The sequence below is a fragment of the Pinus tabuliformis genome, chromosome 6 (assembly GCF_031772625.1).
Source record: "Pinus tabuliformis cultivar Carrire ecotype Pingquan chromosome 6, CPIR1, whole genome shotgun sequence".
In the NCBI taxonomy this organism is placed as follows: Eukaryota; Viridiplantae; Streptophyta; class Pinopsida; order Pinales; family Pinaceae; genus Pinus; species Pinus tabuliformis.
Genome location: NC_142292.1, coordinates 605,616,609 through 605,636,352, shown reverse-complemented (window position 1 = coordinate 605,636,352; position 19,744 = coordinate 605,616,609). Strand labels below are relative to the sequence as shown.

The 19,744-nt window shown below is 35.4% G+C and overlaps 1 protein-coding gene across 2 annotated transcripts; it reads right to left on the bottom strand.

Moving 5' to 3' along the window:
• Nucleotides 1-11,056: 11,056 nt before the first annotated feature.
• On the bottom strand, nucleotides 11,057-14,495 carry LOC149260020 (LEAF RUST 10 DISEASE-RESISTANCE LOCUS RECEPTOR-LIKE PROTEIN KINASE-like 1.4). 2 transcript variants are annotated; one of them, XM_089378454.1, is made up of 3 exons: nucleotides 13,591-14,494; nucleotides 12,723-12,752; nucleotides 11,057-12,564 (listed from the first exon to the last, which is right to left on the bottom strand). In XM_089378454.1, exons 1-3 carry the CDS (start codon nucleotides 14,369-14,371, stop codon nucleotides 11,366-11,368), a joined length of 2,010 nt encoding a protein of 669 aa, XP_089234580.1. In that variant the 5' UTR covers nucleotides 14,372-14,494; the 3' UTR covers nucleotides 11,057-11,365. The 2 variants fall into 2 exon arrangements, with proteins under 2 accessions (XP_089234580.1, XP_089234587.1); XM_089378461.1 differs by lacking the exon at nucleotides 12,723-12,752 and having other exon boundaries at nucleotides 13,591-14,495.
• Between the last annotated feature and the right edge of the window lie 5,249 nt (nucleotides 14,496-19,744).

The following is a 19,744-nucleotide window of genomic DNA, read 5'->3' as shown; positions in this document are numbered from 1 at the left end:
GGAGAGAAACTCTGTGAGGAAGAACTGAGTTGTGCTTTTGGTGAACGATCACACAGGGAGCTTGAGACATTGTGAAGTTGATAGTCGTGTTGAGTGTGCAGAGAGTGTGAGCTCTTACTGCTGTTGGAAAGCGACATAGTCAACCTGAACTGTGTGGAGCCTTGAGAGCTAGTTGAGAGGGAGTTGTGCGTTGGAGCTGTATGTTTGTTGAAAAAAGTCTATAACCATTCTCTTTTGATTGCTCGAGCGTTGAGGTGTGTGCCAAGAGGAATGCGTTGAGCTTGTAGGACTTTGATATTGTGAAGAGAGGAGACATGTGTTTGTCTTGCGTTGTTTCATTTTGTGAATTGAAGGAGCCAATCGTGGCTTTAGAAGTTGTTGTGGGGAACATTAGTGTGACTGCATTAGTGAAGGGCCATATTTTTATGGTTGTTGTGAGCTGTATGGGAATTGGAAGAATCAAAGTGTAGGAGTGTGTGAACACTCGCATGGTGATCTTGGTGTGTTGAGTAATCTGCTAGCTTGGTGTAGTGGTGTTGGAACTTGGTGGACACTAAGAATTTTGAAATTGTTGTGAGTTCTATTCTCTGATAAGAGAATGACAGAATAGGTAGTGAGCCTGGAGGTGGTGCAGTCATGTTGAATAAATTTGAAGGGTTGCAGATCTCAGTGTTTGTTGAAAGTGATCTACTGCTTGTGGAGTCACAAAGTGTAATTTGAAATCGTGCCTTGCGTGTTGTATTGTGCCTTGTGATATGTGGTCGGATGCCAATGTTGTCTTTGGTAAAATTTACAGTCAGAAGATAAGAATTGTGTTTGGTCCTTGAAGCATGGTTGGTCTAGCCTATTGTGCAGACCCGGTTCGTGTTGACTATGGGGTTGAGTTGTGCGGTGATTAGTGAACTCAACATTCATCATTTTGGTGTTGCATTGAATGTAAAGAAATATATATTTCTAGCAATTGGAGCCGTAGTTTAAGGCCATCGCGAGGCTGAGTTATGTTGAATGTTTTGTTAATGTGAGAGTAGGTCATTGTTCTTGCACGACCAATTTATGTATTTGTGATTTATAGTGTGTGTGGTGCCGCATGTGGAGCTCCGAGACTAGCATTGGAGTGGGAGCTAAATGGATTATGGTGCTCGTTGTGGTTGTTGTGAATCCTGGAACTGAGGTTGTGTTGTTTTTTAGTTCACTATGTCATTAATAAATGCTAGGAAGTGCACTTGAGGAGGTCGAGCCATGGGAGAAGTGGAAGCTTTCCTTGTGTATTGGATCATGTGCTCATAAACTGAGAGACATGCACTGTCATTCTGAGGTTCTTTAAATTGAAGCTTGGTGACTGAGCAGTGTTAAAAGGGGATGCAGTGCGATGATGCCTAGATGATGTTCTTGAGTGTGGTCATGTGGATGGTATGAGATTGTGTGAACATTTCTCTATTTGATAGTCTCTACGATGCAAGGTAGTGGTATTCTTGTTGGGATGACTTTGTTGGGACGTTGCATTTGACCTATGCAGAGAAGTTGGAAGCCGTCTGTAAGAACTTGTGGATACATGAAGAGTTGTGAAGATTCTCATTTAAGAGCTACCAATTTGTGTGTGGAGTAAACATAAAGGGTGTTGTAAGTTTCATTGAATTGATTGGATATTGAACACATATGAAGCTTGGAGGAGAATTACTGTATTTTGGGGCAGTGAACTTAACCCTATTAGAGTGTTATTCTCTGATAAGTGTTTGTTTATTTAGCTATAGATCATAAGGGTCAAATTCGTGTCTGGACGGATCTTCATTCTAGTGAAAAGGAGTTGCGTAAAGAAGCTGCCAATGTTGAGTGCAAGTATGTTCAGTTGTTGGAGTTCTCCAGCCGAAGTTGTGAGTCTGTGGTGATGCGAGAGAGTTATCTTTGGGAATCTGACTGTTGTACACCGTGACCTGGACTGTGTAAAGCCATGGATCATGACCTTGTTGTGTTGTGGGTGTTTGTACTGTGGAGATTTATAAGGAGTCACTGAGGGTTTGAGCAATGTTGTGGGGTTGTGAAGATTGGAGCCTTTTTTTGAAGCCTCTAGTGATGAAGTCTCTCTATTGGCCTATGTGTTGAAGTTTGTGCCAAACTATTAGGCACTAATTAGGGATGATTTATTTTACTTTGTTTCTAGGTGGTTGTTTATCACTGTGTGGAGAAGTGACTGTGATGGCAAGGTGTTGTGAATTGTAGCAGCTGCAAGGTAGAGTCAAAGTCCAATGTTTTCTGTAGATTTGGTTATGTGATAGAGTGATGGGTAAAAAAAGGAGACTCAAAGAGTTTCAAAGAAAATTGAAATAGTTGAGGAGAAATAATGAAAGTGCAATCGCTGCAGAAGAGTATGAAATTCTTCCGCCAAATATAAATCTGAGTCAACCTAAAGAATTTGAAGACACTGATGTAACATTGAAGTAGTTAATGCCACTTCTGCCAATTTTATTAGGTAAACGTTAAAATTTAGGCTATCAAAATGGAGGGACTGCTTGGTTTAGTAGATTTATGGGAATTTATCCAAGAAACTTCTATAAATATAAAATATAAGAGAATAGGTGTAGTAGCATTGCTTCTCATTATTTCAACTTTAGATGAAAACATTTTGTCTAGTATTTCGTATGAATTTGGTGAAATATGTGATTCATTTTTTTTGGGATATTCTTGAAATGAAGTACAGTATGGAGGGGAGTGAGAAAGATAAAGATGATGAAAGTAGTTCTGTTGAAAATGATGATTGTGCTTTCAATCTCATAATTGATTGTGAAACTGAAGATGGTAACATTGAGGTTGCAATGATGGATGATGAATGTGTGCTTGTAATTGACATTGAAATGTGTGTGGATGAAGAAACAACATTGATGTAGAATCCAAATATTTTTATGAAGAAAGTCTCTCTGATGCGGAGATGAAGTCAAATTTGATGAGAATTATGTATCTCATGAAGAGTGGTTCAATCTAATGCAAGAAAAACATCTTATTGATGAGTTGTTGTTTGGTGAGAAGAGTTGCCTACCTCCATATGCAAATCAAATGCAGGACAACATGTTTGCGGCAACAAATTTTATTAAAGAGGTTGAAGACATGAAACAACCAACTATGTCAACAAAGAAAGATGAAGGAAGCAAAGCTCTCTTAAAATAGAAGGATGACAATGGTTCTTTTTATGATCTTTTATATAAATCTGACATTGCTTTTAAGTGTGCAGATATTGATAGTCAGGAAGAAGCAATAAAACTTGAAGAAATCGAAAGCATTAAGGAAAAGTATAAGTCCCAAGAACCCATGGAAATGTTGAATACAAAGAATGTTAGCCCAAAATCAAGATCAAGAAAGAGGATGTCAAAAGTTCAAGTGTTCCACTATCTTATGGAAAGAAAGGTGAAGATGAAATTCCACCAGCAAATGAACAAGCATTTTCCTTTTAGCAAGAAGGCAAAAATGAAATGTTTTATTGTAAGCCTAGCTGAGACTTAACCTTGATATGTCACCAAACAACAAAAGACTAATATTTTATAAGAGACTCTAATCAAATAGACACCATGAAGTTGATGAATCTAACAATTTTCTTCATTCATAAAAAATACCTAACATTGCAAACTAGTCATAACTCATGACATTGATTCTAAATAAAATAGAGCTTATGAGAATCGTACTAAGTCAAAGGGAAACCAAAACTCCATTCCCAATATCTCTAGAAAGGACCATCCATATCAATATTCATCTCAAAAAGGTCTTCTTAAGGGATAATCTTGATAGTATCCATAAAGGTATCCAAATTTGGAGAGGGTAGAGAAAAATCCTGATCCACTGAACACCAGTTTTTCTAAGAATGGGAATTGAAATTCCAAAGATCCCTGAAAAGAAAAATGTTTTTTTTTTTATAAACTTATTTTTTGAAAACGAGAAGTATTAGAATACAAGTTACTTATTGTTTCTAACTCTTGATTAGTATTTTGGAAAAAGCCCAACCTAATCTACTATCTGACCTCTTCCAACACACCAAGTTTTGCACCTTCCTCCAAGTTGGCCAAATACTCTTAAAAATGATCAACCCATAAATTTGAAAATTATGAGTAGAAATTATGTCACGTAAGCCAACTAACCCATAGTTTTTCCAACATGTTTGCCTAACAATGATTTTTTGTCGCATCAACACTTTCTAAGGGGATGAACCCTACAATCATTTGATCACCTATCTAGTAGGCGAAATGTTTCCTTGGATCACCACATTGATCACACTAAGACATCCTTCATCCTTAGGCATAATCCAAGCATTCAAAGGAACAAATTAAGACCTATGTATCCACCATATGAGGCCCATGGATAAGAATATAGAATCTACTCCAGTTAACTTGAACAAAGTCCTACTCAGGTTCCAACATGACACATAGTTAATATGAGAGGTCTAAAGATTTTTTCTCACCATTGTTGGCTTACAAACAAAAGAAAGATCTTTATCTTGACATACAAAAAGCTTATGTTGCAATCAATTCAAGCACCAAAAATACATAGAAATGGGGAAAGGTCAACCTCAAAAGGAATGCCAATATGTCCCACAATAACCCCTCGTTGAACAAACATCCAAGTAATTGGAATCCATGTTATAAAATTTTCAAGACCAACAAGCCAAATTTTTTTCTTATGTTCACTCATGATAGAGCTTGAAACCTCACAGAATATAGAAAGATGTTCCTCAGAAATGGAAACTTACTCCTAATCAGTGACAAATAAATAAGGTAGAGTCACTTGTAAAGTGATTGTTAACCGTCTACTTCCCCTTCGATAGGGAGATACCTTTAAGCCAACCTTGAAAAAGGGCCTCCAAAAAATATCGGAGAGCATCTATTTTCAAGACATAAATGATGCAGTGGAATGCCCCCAATGACCTCTTTATTCTTTTATTTCCTTTTGATTTCTATTTACTCCCCTTTAGCCCTCTAACTAAACTCCAAATTCTTATGTTCCTGAGGTTAGAATCAAGGTTTAGCACCCAGGGCTCTTAAACCCAAAATATTTGTTCCTCTCTTTTCCATTTATAATTTATTTCCCCGAAAGTTTCCCTTTTGTGTGGTCCGTGGTTGGAAGACTGCGTAAAATAGAGTTAGAATTTCTTCAAACTATTGTATTTGGGTTCTAGTACCGTAGGTCACTTTCTTCATTATTTCGAGTTTCTAATCTGAATATCCCCTCAAGCTCGCACCAACAACATCGCTATGGAACCAGTGTAGATGTATCTACATGGGCTTCACAATATAATCCTACCATGAGCTCGGATTTTGTCAACCCTCATATATTTGACTTATTTCGTGGTTTGGATGATTTTTAACAAATGCCTCTGCTAAATGCCCGAAAGAGTAGTCTAATGAGGCCAAAACATTTCTCGAAAAATGGTGAAAATTTCGGCAATATTTTAATTAAAACTTGGCAAAAATTTTCGGAAATTGGGTTACAACTATCAAGATTTAGGATTTTAGGTGCCCCGGTGGTTTTTGATAGTGTTGAATCTATTTCCACCATCGAAAAAATGATTTAAGCACTCATATTTTGATTATGTTGAATCTATTTCCACCATCCAAAAGACAATTTAAACACTCATATTTTGATGGTGCTGAATCTATATCCACCATCCAAAAAACAATTTAAACACTCATATTTTAATGGTGCTGAATCTATTTCCACCATCCAAAAAATGATTTAAACACTCATATGGCTGGATATTTTGAAAACAAATGGCTAGAAGAGCCCCACTTGTTATTGAGGAGACATAAGATGAGATTGTCACTATACTCTTAAGCTTAGCACAACTATTGACAAGCTTCACTACACAGGTAAATCGAGTTTCAAACCTGGGAAGGGCCCCTATATTGATTGGAAAAATCTTTCCTGTGTAGAACGTCCACCGTTCGACCTAGCCCAATGGGCAAAAATTTTATTAACTTAATAATCAAACATCAATTAGTGGTAGGGTACATTATTAAGGCATTCCTTGTGACATCACTAGTTGAAGACCCTAATTAGTTATGTGTGACATTCCACCCAATGTTAGATAAGTACAATCAAACCTCTTAGTTCACTAGACGAGCACAAACACATTGATAATTTAGAGTTTTTGGATTAAAATGAAAAAAATCCATGGTGAGACATACTACAATTTTGAATAACTTTGGCCAAAGCATTAGTGATACATGAATTAATGTTTCTTCCATCTATTTTTTTATCCATATCCTCTGTTGGGGCAAAGAAGAGATGAGGGGAATTTTTTTGAAATTTTGTCTAATTATGGAGGTATTGCACTTGAGGGTGTTGACATCACACACTATAGACACCATAGAGATGTGATAGATAACACAAATGTGCGACAATGGCTTAAGAGTATTACACGGTAACCGAAATATTTCCCAAGTGACAGGTTATTCGCCAACAGTGTAAGTTGGTTGGATACGAGATAAGGTGGAAATTCGGCTTAGTGTAGTGTGACTGGCAGTTGAGGCTTTTCACATACGAGGACAACTCCTCTAGGTGACATGCCAAATGATTCCCCAAGTTAAAGGGTTTTCTGGTTGGTTGGTTCCATTATTCAACTATTCGAATGATTAGGTGTTGCTTAGTTGGTTTCTTAGTGGTCAGAAATTTTGTTCTATTTTGTTATGCTCACTCTTTTATATTGTCTAATACCATCTAGTTATATTGATGGATTCTATGGAATTAATGATATCGAGGCTCTGATGTGGTACCATTATGTGGATGTTGTGTTTTTTGTATTGTATGGCATCAATGAGCGGTATAATATGAACACCCACTTCTTGAGTCTTTGTTGTTGAACACATGAAACTGATGCACATTTTGTATTTACTGGTTAATATAAATATGACCTCTCAATGAGCTTTGTTCCAAATATATGATCTTGATGTTTAAAGACTTTGTGTTGATGATGAATGTTATGAATGGATTATGAGTTTGCACAAAGTTTTTTATTCTTTTCTATGTAATTACCTTGTATGTTGTAGTTAAGTGTCATTGTATAATGAATCAACCTTGTTTTTTGTTGTATGTTCATGTCGAAGTTAATTTTGCATGTATATTATAAAGTTTTATGAAGGAACAACTTCTATGTCTAAACCACATATGAGGGGTTAACCATGATATCCCTTTCTTCATACTTCATATGCATGGAATAGCTCAAACACTTATGAATACCTTTCTCTATGGCTAGCATCTCAAAAAATATCTCACCATAGGTTGTGGCTAGGGGAATATGGCTAGAAAGAAACCATGGCACCTCTGAAGACAAGGCCACTTCTAAAATCAAGATTATTATTCAAAGCCTAGCCACTGCACAACATCTTCCTAATAAGGAACATGCTCTACATTCTCATCATCTCCTTGAACCGAAATTCATAAAAACACTCCATGGACATTCTTTGATGGGGTAGCTCAATGGACCCCCTCTTTGGGTGGGGGAAGAGGAATACTCCATTTCTCTCAAACAACATTCATATTCTTTTATGTAAATATTGGGCATGCTTCAAACAATTATGTTGAACTTTTGGCTCTCAAATTATTATGTCAAATTGCTATTTCACAAGGAATCATATTTATCCATGTCTATAAAGATTCTCAAAATGTCATAAATTAAGTAAAAAGAGCAATTAAAATATGTAATTATACTCTCCATCCAATTTTTGAGAAATTACAACAACAAATTCTCACCTCTATCCATGTCTATGTTGAATCTCAAAACATTATATATTAGATAAAAGAAATAACTATAATTCATAGTTATACTCTTAATCTAATTTTTGTGAAAATACAACAACAACAAAAATAAATTCATGAATTTTCTCAAATCTATTTTGCATATTTAAAGTCACAAAATTTGAAAAAAGGCAACAACAAAAATATTTTTGTGACCTAAGTAAATTCTACAGTATGTAAATGTTTAACAATCCCGAGGAGGTATATAAAAATGTGGTTAATATATTACTTTTGTCCCATAGATGTTTAACTATCCATAAGAGGTATATAAAAAGGAGTCGTCTAAGAGGCGAAGGAATTGCTCGGATGGCCAAAAGTGATCGGAATCTGGCAAAAAAAATTCAAAAAATCTTGTAGAGTCAGTATTTGAATCGTGTTTTTGATGGTGGAAATGGATTCAGCATCATCAAAAACATCTAGGACACCTAAAATTTTGAAGTTTAACAACTATAACTTGGACTTACAAAAATCCTTGCCGGATTTTTTCTAAATATGACCAGAATTTCTATAACTTTTCGAGAAACTCCTCCACCTCGTTAGACTACGCGATATAAAAATGTTGTTAATATATTACTTTTGTAAAAAGTGGACATTTACCATCTTCCCGTCACAAGGAGAAAGAATTTTTATCAGACATTAAATTTTTTATGAGGCTTAAAAGCCAATGGAATGCTTTGAAGCATCTATTGTGTGTAACTTTGTTATATTTTTGTTTTTTGGATAAAATAATTTATAATCTTACTAGAAATTATATCATCAAATTAAGGTAAAAAAAAAAAACTAAAATCTTAAAACATTTAAATTACATCTATATAAAATAATATATAATTAGTCATTTCATATAAATTTATCAATTACAAAATAGAAAATACATTTTAAATATTATTTGGAGTCATTTCATATAAATTTATCAATTACACAATAGAAAATACATTTTAAATATTATTTGTTTCCAAATTGTAAAATTTAAATATAAAATTTTTATTATTAATGAAAAATTTAAATCAACCAAAAAAATATTTAAAAATAAAATAAATTCAAATATAATTTATTACAATATATTTTTCCAAAAAAAATGAGAAAAATATATGATAATCTACGTATTTTATTACTTAAAAAATAACTTTTCCAATTTAATTTTCAGATAAAATTAAAAACCTCCTTCGAAGAAAAAAACCAAAACAAAACTAACTATCAGTGTAGAACACGAAATAGAAATAATAATGTAGATTTTTTCATAACTTACACATCTATACTAATATCAGAAATAGAAAAACACAATTGGAAATGGTAAAACACGGTTGGAAATGGAAAGTTGTACTTCAAAATATAGCAGTGTATTGGATGTATCTTTTTCTACTTCTTAAGGAAGTTATTAAAAGGATACAATTGATCATGAGACGCTTTATCTCGGGACATTATATTGGATGCATCTTTTTCTATTTCTTAAGGAAGTCATTAAAAGGATACAATTAATCATGAGATGCTTTATCTTGTACGGGACATTACTAGAAAGTTTCATTTGGTAAAATGGTCCCTCATCACAAGATCCATTGAGGAAGGTGGATGGGGTATCATAGATCCCACAAATTTTAACAGGGCATTGATTGTTAAAAACATGTGGAGGGAAGTAACTCGTTCGAGAATATGGTCTCAAATTATCAAGGAAAAATATATGTTTGGGAAAACTTTCACACCATGGATTATTGGAGGGGCCAAGATAAAATCTACTACATCATACATCTAGAGAAGTATGATGAAAAACATCCACTGGCTCTTAGGGTTGGTACGGTGGGAGGCAGACGATGGCTCAAAGATCATGATCGGAATGGATGCAATCAAAGATATGGTGGGAAACCACTCTCTATCATTTCAGATCCTAAGAAAGATTGGTTTCCTTAAACAAATTTTCAGCCATAATGTACTCTACATTGATCGACAATCGTGGACAAGAGCTAGGGATATACAAATGCCTCAAGAGTATATTGGTGAATGGGAAGCATATATTGCAAATCTCATAAATGCAGGTATATCACTTAACGATCAGGACGATCAAATGACATCGGGGGGTAACTTAAAAAATGGGCTTCCGATGGTAAAGGAAATAATATATGTAATTGCAAAAGAAAGAGAAAGGAAATCAGGCACCAACATGGGTTCAGGTCATCTCGAAAGAGAATCTACCTAACAAGATCAAATGTTTCTGTCGGCTACCTATCATGGACATAACCTTGACATGGGATAATTAAGTGTGGAGGGTACTCAGGCCTAGGGATATGTCTAGTTTGTAGGAACAACACTGAGAATAATGCTCATCTATTTCTTCATTTCTCTTACATGAAAGCTCTTTGGGAAGGGGTCTTAGACTTCTTTGGCATTGTGTCTCCTCTACATCAAACAATACTAAGGCACTATCTAAGGTATTGGTTCAAAACACATGATAGGTATAATTTTTTCCATTATATCTTTTATGGTCCATTTGGCAAAGTCCGAATGCACTTATTCTTTATAATAAGAATATGGTTGTAAGGGAGGACATTATCAAAACTGTGGCATATTTCAATGAATATGGTCCATATAAGAATAGCAGGAAACTCAGAATTACCAAGCACAAAGATATCTAGAAAACATATCTGGTGGGATTTTTCAATGGTGCTTGCTCGAGAAGAAGATGTGGATGTGGGGCCTATATAGTCATAGAACCGTAGGAATTCTTTCATTTCTGATGGGAAGGAAGATAAAGCACACACAGTAAAGCAGAGGTTATTGCACTATGGGGAGTGTTGATCATGGCAAAATCGCTAGGAATAGAACACATACAGATCTACGGTGATACAAAAGGAATAATAGATTGGGTGAAATGTTATACCAATTTCAATCCTCACATATTAATCAATTGAATGAAACTTATGAGGACTTTGGTGAACATATAGGGAACAAAACTGGACTGGGGACTTGCTATCAAAGAAAGAAATTGATAAAAAAGACGGTAAGCTTTTCTTTTCAACATGTAAACAAGGAACCATGATAAATGCTAGAAACATAATTTCTTCATAAACATCGGAGGTATGATGGACCGTACAGTTTTTTTGTATAATACTAATATTTACAAGGCAATGTAAAGATGGGAAGACTCCAGACATATTGTAAGTTAAAAAATAGTTTTTATTGCATTTGAATTTTAGATAGACACAAGTAAAAAGTGTTTGAATACAGACAGAATAGAAAACCAAACAAGATGTACTATCTGTTTTTATTAATATAAATTCAAAAGCGTCTTTTTCCCAGGAAAAAAGAAGAAGAAGTAATGGCCTAAAATTTGAAGTGCTCTCAGTCCGAGCTAAATATGTTAGTGGACGTATTTAGATATTTCCTTTGGAAAAAACCATACATAGACGTATGTTCCATAAACCGACCAGTGAAACAACTATAATGACACAAACAAACTCCTTTGCAAAGATTCTACTGATACTGGTAAACAAAAACCGTGAAGATGCATAGGTCCAAAGCTGTACAATCTGGATATCATCACATAATGGATGGAAAGTATGGTCCTCCTTGGTGTACTGCTTCTCAGATATAAAGCATAAATTTATACACTACTGTTGGGAGTGGAGCTTATGCTAGGCAACTTGTACTGCACAGATATGGGAGATACTCCCTCTGTCGGTTGCTGTTTGATGTCGGAAAATGATTCCGACTGTTCACCTGGAGGTATTGAGGTGAGCCACGAATATTGTCTGATTTGCTCCAGCTGAGCAACAACTTCATTCATGACTGGTCTGTCATCCCTCTCTGACACCAGACATCTGAAGGCCAATTCTGCAACTGCAGTTACCCCGACCTTCAAGTTTGGATTCATTTCAATCTCCAACTGCTCATCCACTATTTCATGCAAAGCCCCTTCCTGGATCTTTGTTACCGCCATGTTTGCAAGGTTGATTTCTCCTTTCTTCCGATTTATGTCCACTGCTATTTTGCCAGAGATGATCTCCATCAAAACAACCCCGAAGCTGTAGACATCAGATTTCTCCGTCAGTTGATAACACTGATGGTACTGTGGGTCAACATAGCCGGGTGTGCCTTGTGGAGCAGTGGTGATATGTGTGGCATCATGAGGCATAAGCTTGGAAAGCCCAAAATCTGCTACTTTCACATTGAAATCCTCGTCCAAGAGAATATTAGAGGATTTCACATCTCTGTGGAATAAAGGTGGATCATGACTGTGAAGGAAAGCCAGAGCCTGAGCCGTTTGTATAGCAATGTTCAAACGAGTGTCCCATGCTAATCCCTTGGGGCCTCTGCGCTCGCCATGAAGATCATCTGCCAAGGTTCCATTTGAGACAAATTCGTATACGAGCAAAAGCTCTGGACTGTCTTCATAGGCACAGCCATAGAGACGAACCACACGTGGATGATTCAAGCTGGAAAATGTCGTCACCTCGTTGATGAATTGTTCGACTCTTCTAGCATTATCTTGATAGAGTCTCTTTACGGCCACACTTCGTCCGTCCCCGAGCTTTCCAAAATATACGAACCCGAACCCTCCATCCCCAACTTCGTTCTCCCTGTGGAAACAATTTGTAGCCTGACAAAGTTCTTGGTAAGAGAATATAGGAAAATTACGTATCTTAAGCTCACTGAGTCCAGTTTCTTCCATGTCTTTCTTCTTGTGTTTGCTGAAACCACTTGTAAAATCCATCCCAACACTTTTTATCCTCTTCAAATAAAACATCGTGAACAGTAGTATTACTGCTACAGCTGTGAGCAGAGCCCCTCCAATGGAACAACCTGCAACGAATAAAGAGATTGATAGCAATCCCCAAAGAAAATATTAACGGAAAAACAATGCAAATCCACGGCGATCGAAAGAAGAGATTGATAGGAATATTAATGGAACTAAAATACAAATTCTCCTCTGGTACCGAACTGCAAGGAAATATATTTACCTGTTATAATGGCTGACAGGTTTGATCCCACTGTATCAAGGGTACACCGTTTTTTGGTAAGACAATGCATACTTCACAGGAAAAATATATAGTAACAATTTTAAAATATTATCTAAACATTATTTTTGCACTAATAGAAAAAAATATTATCTCAGTGCATTATTTTTGGACTAATAGAAGGGCTTATACATAACTTTTTTAAGAATCCTATTTAGGTATCAACAGAAATGAAATGTGTTTCAATTTGAAACCAAGAAATTACACACTCAAGTCCCACTTATATATATAATATTCAATTTAAAAAAAAAATTATGCGATTGCTGTAATAGAAATTAATTCCGGAAATTTTATATAATATTAAATTTAATTTTTCATTTTTTTTTGTGAGATTGTAGTAATAAAAATGAAATTTGAAAATTTTATTACCATATAGTTACAGATTATTACTAGTAAGAAAAAACACATTAGTTTGGTTATATAAGTTTAATAGTTGGTTAATATGAAAAAGCTCAATACTATTGATTATATATTAAGTAAATTTGTTATTTTATTTTTTATACCAATATTAAAGACAAGTATTATTAATGGTTATTTTATATATATATATATATATATATATATATATTAAAATTATTAAAACAAAATAATAATAATAAAATAATTGACTATCAAAATTACAATAAGGAAGAATTTAATCTAATCTTATATAATAAGTAAGAAAAAATATACAGTCTTTCTTAAATCTAACCTATTTATATTTGGAAAACAAAAATTCTTAGAAAAAACTAAATTATGATCAGGCTCATCATGTAAATATTAAAAATATTGAACTTTGTATTTCAATGATTAGAAGGAAGGGAAGACCTACCCTGACCCTGACCATGACATTTGTCAGACCTCGGTGTACCATCGGGACAATAGCAAAGAAATTCTGTGGATACGTTAAAACCGCAAAACCCTTGACTCGACAAACAAGTCCGACAGTTTTGATCTCTGTAGGGGTCGACACGCCATGTTATCCAAAAACCCTGCTTCATGAATGTCTGGTTACTAATGGACTGATTGAACTCCACAACTTCCTTCTTAACTGGTAGATGAAGATGCGTTTCACATAGAAGTGTCCGATTCATATCGGTTTCTGCGTTGAAACTGTAGTACCAAATTTTGCCACATAACTCAAGCATCTTTAATGTATAATTCTTCTCAGAGGGATTAATTTGATGACAGTCCGTCCAAAACGGCAAATCTGTGTATCCTGGGTCCATTTGGAAAAGCTTGGGACGATACCACCACGAACGAGAGTAATTACCAAAAAGTTTGCCTCCTGTCCCGCAGAAATCGTTGATGAGGATTCTGATGCTCTGATTAGTTCTATTATTCCCCAAGATATAGGGCTCCAATATCTGAAATTCAATTTCACTAATATTTATAAAAGGGCGGTGAATACCTGGATCACAGTTAATCTGAAAATAACGGTCACCACAGCTGCTGTGTTTCTGTCCAAATGGATAGCTGAAACTGAAGTTGCCGCACCTATTCGGGAAACATGATATTGACGAGGAGAAGAAGAAGAGGATGAGCAGAGTGCATATATCAAGGCGAAGGAGAGGAGTTCCAGACATTGCACTGAACTGGGAACAGAAAAACATGTTCTGCTTTCTCTTGATTTATTTTTCAATAAATATCAGCGGCTTAGAAAACATGAAGACAATATTGGCGACCAACTTGATAGGTTGTGCAAATCAGCTGGGAGAGCGCCGTGAGATAGGCGGCATTCACTTAGTCCTGCTGAAATATTTGATTTGGTTTTTTTCTCCTATAATTTTCGTCGGAATTTCGGAAATATTGCTCACTAGAACACGGGTGGTGGGACTATGCAAATCGATTCCAAACATTGGTTTCACATTGGCGAGATTACTGAAAATATTGCTCACTAGACTTGATTCCACCCGTAAATTTTATTAATTGCTAAATTTTGTGACAAACTTTTCGGTAAAAATTGCTCACAATACTTGATTCCACCCGTAAATTTTATTAATGGCTGAATTTTGTGACAAACTTTTCGGTGAACCTTTTTCCGAAAATCCGTGATACTCGAACTTTCTCCTGAATCTTATAACATTCATGTGAACTTTGCCCTAAAATCCGTGATACTTCGAACTTTCTAACTAAAGTTTCTACGTTTGGCAAATAAATCGTGACACCTGAGCTTTCTGAGTCGTATCGTGTCTAATGTATTTTTAACCGTAGTGTACCCTCCGTTCAAATTTCTTCAAAATTATAGAAATTTTGGCAAGTTTTTGATAAAGTTGGGTAGGAAATTTTGTAAATCCATGTTATAACTGTCAAACTTCAATATTTTCGCTGCTTTAGGGGTTTCTGATGGTGCTGGCTTCATTTCCACCATTAAAAACTCGTATCAATCATTTCTATTATAAGAATTTTTGAAATATTTTTTACTGGATTCCAACTTACTAAATCCACTCAAAATTTTTATAATAAATTCCATTATCTTAAAAAAATATTTACTTTTTGTTTTAAAATCAAGAGAAATACTAAACTTGTCACTTGTCATTAAGAGACCTAAGATAGAACTGTCACTATATTCTTAAGCCTAGAGCAATTGCTCACAAATGACTTCCATGGTCAGATGTCCACCTTTAGGCTTTGCCCTATGGGAAATTTTTTTATTAGCTTAATATTCAAGGATAGTTAGTGGCAGGATACATTATTAAAGCATTCTTTGTGATATCTATAGATCAAACCCTCAAATAGTTTTGTGTGCCATTCCACTCCATGTTAGATGAGTAGAAGCTAACCTATCATTACACAAGCACACGTATTAAAAATTTAAATCTTCTGGTAAAAGATAAAAACCCATGGTGTGAAAGAAATTACAGGAGGCAGAGGAGAGGAGTCACCATCCACAAATTAGTTGTGGGGATCAAATCTTCAATTGTGGTGAACAAATCGCAACTAGACAGGGGCTTCACCCTCCACAAATTAGTTGTGGAGATCAATATTCAGGGGCTTCACCCTCCACAAATTAGTTGTGGAGATCAATATTCAATTGTGGCGAACAAATGGCAATTGGACAGGAGCTTAAAAAACACATAAATTTGATGCACAACAAAACAGAGTAAAACAAAGTAAAAAAATGGAGCAACACAATAAAAAATTTGGCTTATATTTCTTAATGCATGAAATACATTACACACATAAATTTTATGCACAACAAACAAAGTAAAACAAAGTAAAAGAATGGAGCACATGCATGTTTGAAAAATTAATACATGATTAAACAAAGCATTAAGGCACATGATGTGCGATTGTACAAGGTAAGTGACTTTCTAAACTTGTCGGACTACATTTGACAATACATATTTACCAACCCTTTATTAAATAAACATTAATTCTTAAATTCTTGATGTATGTTGCGGAATGGAGAACTCCTACTACTACTCAGAACTTTTGTCCTTCAATGTGCAAACAAAATCTGCAACATGCATAATCCGCAACTACGGTAGTTGAGATTAATATTTCCAACACTTCCCATAATCACAACTACCACCATTGACAATTCCGAAACAATCTCTGAGATAAACAAAATTTTCATGTGCAATGGCTTTGTGAAAATATCAGCAAAATGTTCTTGTGACCTGCAGTGCTACAACACAATTTCACCATTGTTAATTGACTCTCTAATAAAATGATATTTAGCATCAACGTGCTTAGTCCTCTTGTGAAAAATAGAGTTCTTTGATAGTGCAATTGCAGAACTGTTGTTGCAAAAAATAGTTGTTGTCCCCTCTTGGTCATGGCATAAATCTCTCAACATTCTTCTCATCCAAACTGCTTGACATGTTGTTACTATTGCAACGACATATTTGGCTTATGTTGTGGACAATTACACTATCGGATGCTTCTTGGAGGCCCATGAAATGGCTTTAGAACCCAAATGAAAAACATATCCTAACTTGCTCTTTATGTCATTGACACTTCCTACCGAGTCACTGTCAATGTAACCAACCAACCTAAAATCATTTGTATCAGTGTACAAAATACCATACTCCTTTGTCCCATTGACATACCTTAGAATCCTTTTGACTGTTTGCCAATGTGTCTTTTTGGGTGTCTCCATGAACCTCGACACCATGCTTACTACACAAATTATATTTGACTTAGTTGCAGTCAAATACATCAAGTTGCCCACCTTACTTTTGTATAATGTCAGATTGACATTGTTGCTGCAATCTTCTTGGCTCAGCTTCAACCCCATGATAGTTGGAGTTGGTGTGAGATTGTTGTTTTTCATATTAAACCTCTCCAAAATATTTGCTACATACTTTACGTGGGAAATAAAGATACCGTTTTCTGTTTGCTTCACTTCTATGCCAAAAAAATATCTTAATAGCCCCAAGTCAATGCTTTCAAACTCACTTTTCATGACTTCTTTGAAATCAGTGATGATGAAATCATCACTCCCTGTAAAAATCAAATCATCTAATTTAAAACAACAATAAGAAGCTTACCATCACTCTCTTTGATGTACAGAGTAGGTTCACCGTCACATTTGTCGAAGCCATTGTCCAACGAGTAAGCATCTATCCTACTATACCATGCACGTGGTGCTTGGTTCAACCCATAAAGAGCTTTCCTCAACCTATACACCTTGTCTTCTTGGCCTTCTACCTCATAGTCAGGTGGTTGTGCAACATACACTTCCTCTTTCAACACTCCATTCAAGAACGTTGATTTTATGTCCATTTGATACACTTTACATTTATGTTGTGCGACAATCAACATCACTGTACGCATTGTCTCCATCCTCGCGACTGCCTCAAATGTCTCCACATAGTAAATTGCATGCTCCTACTTATATCCTTTGACAATTAGCCTTGCTTTATGCCTTTCAATCTTTCCTTCATTGTTACTCTTGGTCTTATAGACCCACTTCAATCCAATGACTTCTTTTCCTTGTAGAAGGTCCACTAACTCCCATGTGTCATCCTTTTCTATCACTTCTATTTCTTCCTCCATTACCGCAATCCATTTTTCTTCTTTGACTGCATCCTCAAAATGGATTAGGTCATCTATATGAAAAAACAATGCAAATAAGGAATTCATACCAGTGCTACTATCAACTTCATCTTGCTCATAAATTTCATTTAAATTCCTGAATTTTGGTCTTCTTATGCTTGCGGAATATGGGCATGACATGTCATTTGTTGTTGCACTTTAAGTAGATGACACTACAAGTCTTTGCAGTGTGCTTGGAGAAGCACTTGTTTGACTGCGCAACGTTGTCCTATTATTTGTTGATGGTGTTACTTGCTACCTACTTTGTTGCACTTGAATAGGAGTAGAGGGATTCACTGTTGAGGAATTCATTGCTGTTATCAATTCCTCTATGTCCTCATGTGGTATACATGTTTTCACATTGATTGTCTTCTCTAAACTTCCATCCCATGCTTCCTCTTCTATGAACTACACATCTTTGTTGACTATGACCTTCTTGGTTGATGGATTATAGAGCTTATATGCCTTGGATTCATCACTATATCCAAACAATATGCATTTATCCCCCTTGCTGTCTAACTTCTTCCTCAAATCATTCGGGACATGTGCATATGCCACACATCCAAACACTCATGTGAGTGACACCATGCTTTCTTCCACTCCATGCCTCTTTAGGAACCACATTCCTGACACTTTTGGTTGGAGACCTATTCATGATATATGTTGCACAAGTGACAACTTCAACCCAATAATCATTTGGAAAAATTTTTTCCTTCAACATACTCTTTGCCATTTCCATAATGGTCATATTCCTCCTTTCTACGACACAATTTTGTTGAGGTGTATACCTTGTTGTAAATTTCTTTTGAATTCCATGCTCCCTACCAAAACGAAGAAAGTCATTTGAGATGTATTTACCACCTCTGCCAGTCTTCAAGACTTTGATGTAGTGTCCACATTGATTCTCAACAAGAGCTTTAAATTGACAGAAGCGCTCAAACACTTCACTTTTTTGTTTTAGGAAGTAGATCCATGTATTCCTTATATAATCATCTATGAAGGTCAAGAAATAGTAGTTGCCACTAATTGATGGTGTCTGCACTGGTCCACACAAATATGAATGGACAATCTCCAAAGGTGCCTTTTCCCTTATTGAATTTAATGCTGGATATGTTTCTCTATGTTGTTTTCCCAAGTTGCATCCTTCACATAGGTTGTTTGGTTTTTCTATGAGTTGTAATCCCTTCACCATGCTTTTCCTATGTAGCAAACTCAAACCTCCAAAGCTGAGATGACCAAATCTCAAATGCCATAACCAATTTTCATCTTTAACCTTTGCCTGAAATTTTACTTGTCTGACAACTACAACTTTTCTTTCATCCTCTTGTGAGTTCATTGATAGTTGTGCTTTTGCACCTTCTTCCTTCAAATATGATTTTATCTTTAGGGGAAACATTCTATTGCTTGTCATTTGAACTTTTGCAAAAGTTTGTCTACTTGGAGGTTTATCCAAAATTGTGCACTCGTCACTTTTGAAAAAGACATTGTATCCCTTTTGCATGAGTTGCCCAATGTTGTCGAGGATATGATTCAAACCAAGGACAAAATAAACATTTGAAATATACTCCTTCTCCCCCTTCTTTGTTAGAATATTGAATCTTCCTTTGCCCATGACAAAGAATTTTTTATCAGTCCCTAATGTCACTTTAGATTTCACACTTCCATCTAAATTAGAAAACATTTCAATGTTCCTTGTCATGTGGTTGCAACACCCTGAATCTTGAAACCATATATCACTTCTTTTTCTTGTGCTACATTACAAGCTAAAAACATGCTATCTTGGTTCTGATTTTCCTTTGTGAAATTTACACTTGGTTTGTTACTTATGTCGTATTTCTTCTTTCTACATTCATTTTCATAATGACCAAACTTCTTACAATAATGACATTGAACTTGATATTTACCATACCTCTAACCTTGTGCTTGATTTTGGCTTGGGTCTT

Excerpts from the sequence above, each read along its gene's own strand:
- LOC149260020 (XM_089378454.1), bottom strand. The coding sequence starts at position 14,371 with ATGTTTTTCTGTTCCCAGTTCAGTGCAATGTCTGGAACTCCTCTCCTT. Across the intron at positions 12,753-13,590 it reads ATGTCATGGTCAGGGTCAGG|TGGGATCAAACCTGTCAGCC; the intron begins GTAGGTCTTCCC and ends CCCTTGATACAG. Across the intron at positions 12,565-12,722 it reads CCTGTCAGCCATTATAACAG|GTTGTTCCATTGGAGGGGCT; the intron begins GTAAATATATTT and ends TATTCGTTGCAG.